Source organism: the organism of the source record quoted next, assembly GCF_019968985.1.
Source record: "MAG: Porospora cf. gigantea B chromosome Unknown PgB_NODE_4627_length_2108_cov_152.17, whole genome shotgun sequence".
Taxonomy (NCBI): Eukaryota; Apicomplexa; class Conoidasida; order Eugregarinorida; family Porosporidae; genus Porospora; species Porospora cf. gigantea B.
The window spans coordinates 1-2,108 of NW_027179032.1; the positions used below are offsets into that span (position 1 = coordinate 1).

Consider the following 2,108-nt stretch of genomic DNA (forward strand, 5'->3'; position numbering starts at 1 on the left):
CCACAGCCCTCTCTCCTCGCAGCCCCTTCTCCCCGGGCCTATACCCCCTTCCGCCTCGCTCCGACCCAAGCCCCCTGCAGGCCAATTCCAGTCGGTTCTATCCAGGTGTGGTGTGTGAACTGACGTGCAACTCCCTGTCCGACCGTTGGAAAAAAATGCAACAACGATCTTCCTTTGATTCACGCGCTGAGTAACCCAGAATCTGGTCCGATTCCGATTCGATGGCTGAAATAACTCTCAATTTCATACATGATTATTCTGCCTGTTGTTCCAAGCAGGGCTTCGGTTCGACATTTGCTGCTTGGGGTGCTGACAAATGCTGATACGTGCTCTACAACGTCCTGGGGTCCGACCGAGGCACCTGCAGTTGTGGAGACAAGGCCAGCACCGCAGTTCACGCCAGAGTCCGCGAACGCTTGCTGGAAGGATTTCTGGCCGTCGGTGTACCGCACATCGCTCCCATTACCTGAAGCCCGGACTCTACTGCCGCCTGTCGACATGTTTGAGTTTTGCAAGGGGGCAACAATGGCACCGAAAGAAAAGAGCTTTGTGTTCGCCTGTCTCTTGTGCACGGCTCCTCTACTAATCCCTGAACTAGTTGGACATGAAAATATCGCAAACCTTCGTATGATTCCGCCTGAGCTGCCACTTCTGAGTCAAGCGGAACTCCGCAACATGGCAGCTTGGCATCTGGTAGATCTTCTCGAGATGGGTCTTGTTCAGGAGGTAGACTCCGCCCCCTTGGAGGTTCTCACCCCGCGAGACAGGATGCAGTACATACAAGAGTCGAAGACATTCAAATCAGTTCCAATGCTGGAAGAGGCCAGATGGAGGAGTGTGGACGTTGAAGGCGCCGCTGCTGGTGCTACAGCCTTACCACAAGATCTGGAAGTCATCACCGACATGGTTATGCTCCTCAATTTGATGGAGGTCGCACCATCCGCCATCCTGCTTCGTGTGTCGGTGATTCTTCTCACACTCATCTTCCTGGCGGCCTCGCCGTTTGAACGTCTCGTGGCGTACTTCCAAGTGCAGCAAGCTTTTCAGTTCGCAAGGGGCGTTTTACTTGGAATCCCTCGCTCGGACGGAAGTAGTTTGATAAAGCTCTCCAACATCTGTGATGATGTCTTTCGCCAAGGCTGGAGGGAGTACCAAGTTTTGTGCGCTGGCGTTGTCATCGACGATCCCCCTAAGATATTCCACGGAAATTTTTTAAGCTACTTTGATCCCAAACGTTTGAAACGAGTAGGTCTCTGGCCTGTGTTCATCAACCCTTTTCGGCTCTCCACTGATGACTGGCGCTCACTGCAAGACACGGAGCCATACAGCGGGGTTCCGCTAGCAGAAGGGCTGACTACAATTAGAAGGGATGTGCCAGACATTAACGTGTCCGTTAAGAAGGGAGTCCGCCTGTTGAGAGAGCATGTGGTGGAGGCATTCGGGAAGCTTCCCGGAGCCTCTGCAGACAGAGCGACACTTTTGTGTCCACCGCAAGAAAAGAACACCCTAGTCAGACCAACAGACGTCACGACGCCCTTAAATTGGATTCTTAAGCCTTCGCCCCTCACGACCTTTGCTGAACATCTTGACTGGGCCGGTGCAGACGCCTTTGTGCTGGCGTTCAGACAGACTCTGGCCGTCACTCTTACGAACGCTCAACGACCGACGGAGGGAGAACTTCCCGTCATTGAATGGCCAGATCCACCCCCATTTCAGTGCGTCCCGATGATGTTGGCTCCAAACGTACTCATGAATGCCACACAGTATAGGCAGAGCACTGACAGAGAGAGGGTCGAGACTCTAGCTCAGTTGGAGCTCTGGGCTTCCACGACGCTGCCGTCAGAGTCGCCGACAACGAGCTTCATCCGCCAGGCCAAGCACGAAGTCAACGATCACAAAAATAGAACCACCCGCACCGACGAAGCCGAGTACTCTGACTCCGTGCACGAGCGCACTGGCAAAGTAGCAGAGCGCCTCGCACAGATGAAACGCCGAATGCTGCGGAAGCTGGAGCTGCACCGGCAGACCAGAGGGGAACGGGAAGAGACCCCCGCGAAGCCACTGCCTTCGAGGGGGCAAAATCCAACTGGAAAACGAACCTCTAGGAA

At 54.4% G+C, this 2,108-nt stretch overlaps 1 protein-coding gene across 2 annotated transcripts; it reads left to right on the forward strand.

Moving 5' to 3' along the window:
* Positions 1–627: 627 nt before the first annotated feature.
* KVP17_004355 (uncharacterized protein) lies at positions 628–2,108 on the forward strand (the record flags this gene model as incomplete). Of its 2 annotated transcripts, XM_068522462.1 has the most annotated exon segments (2): positions 628–1,962; positions 1,970–1,987. In XM_068522462.1, coding segments are annotated over 2 exon segments (1,353 nt in total).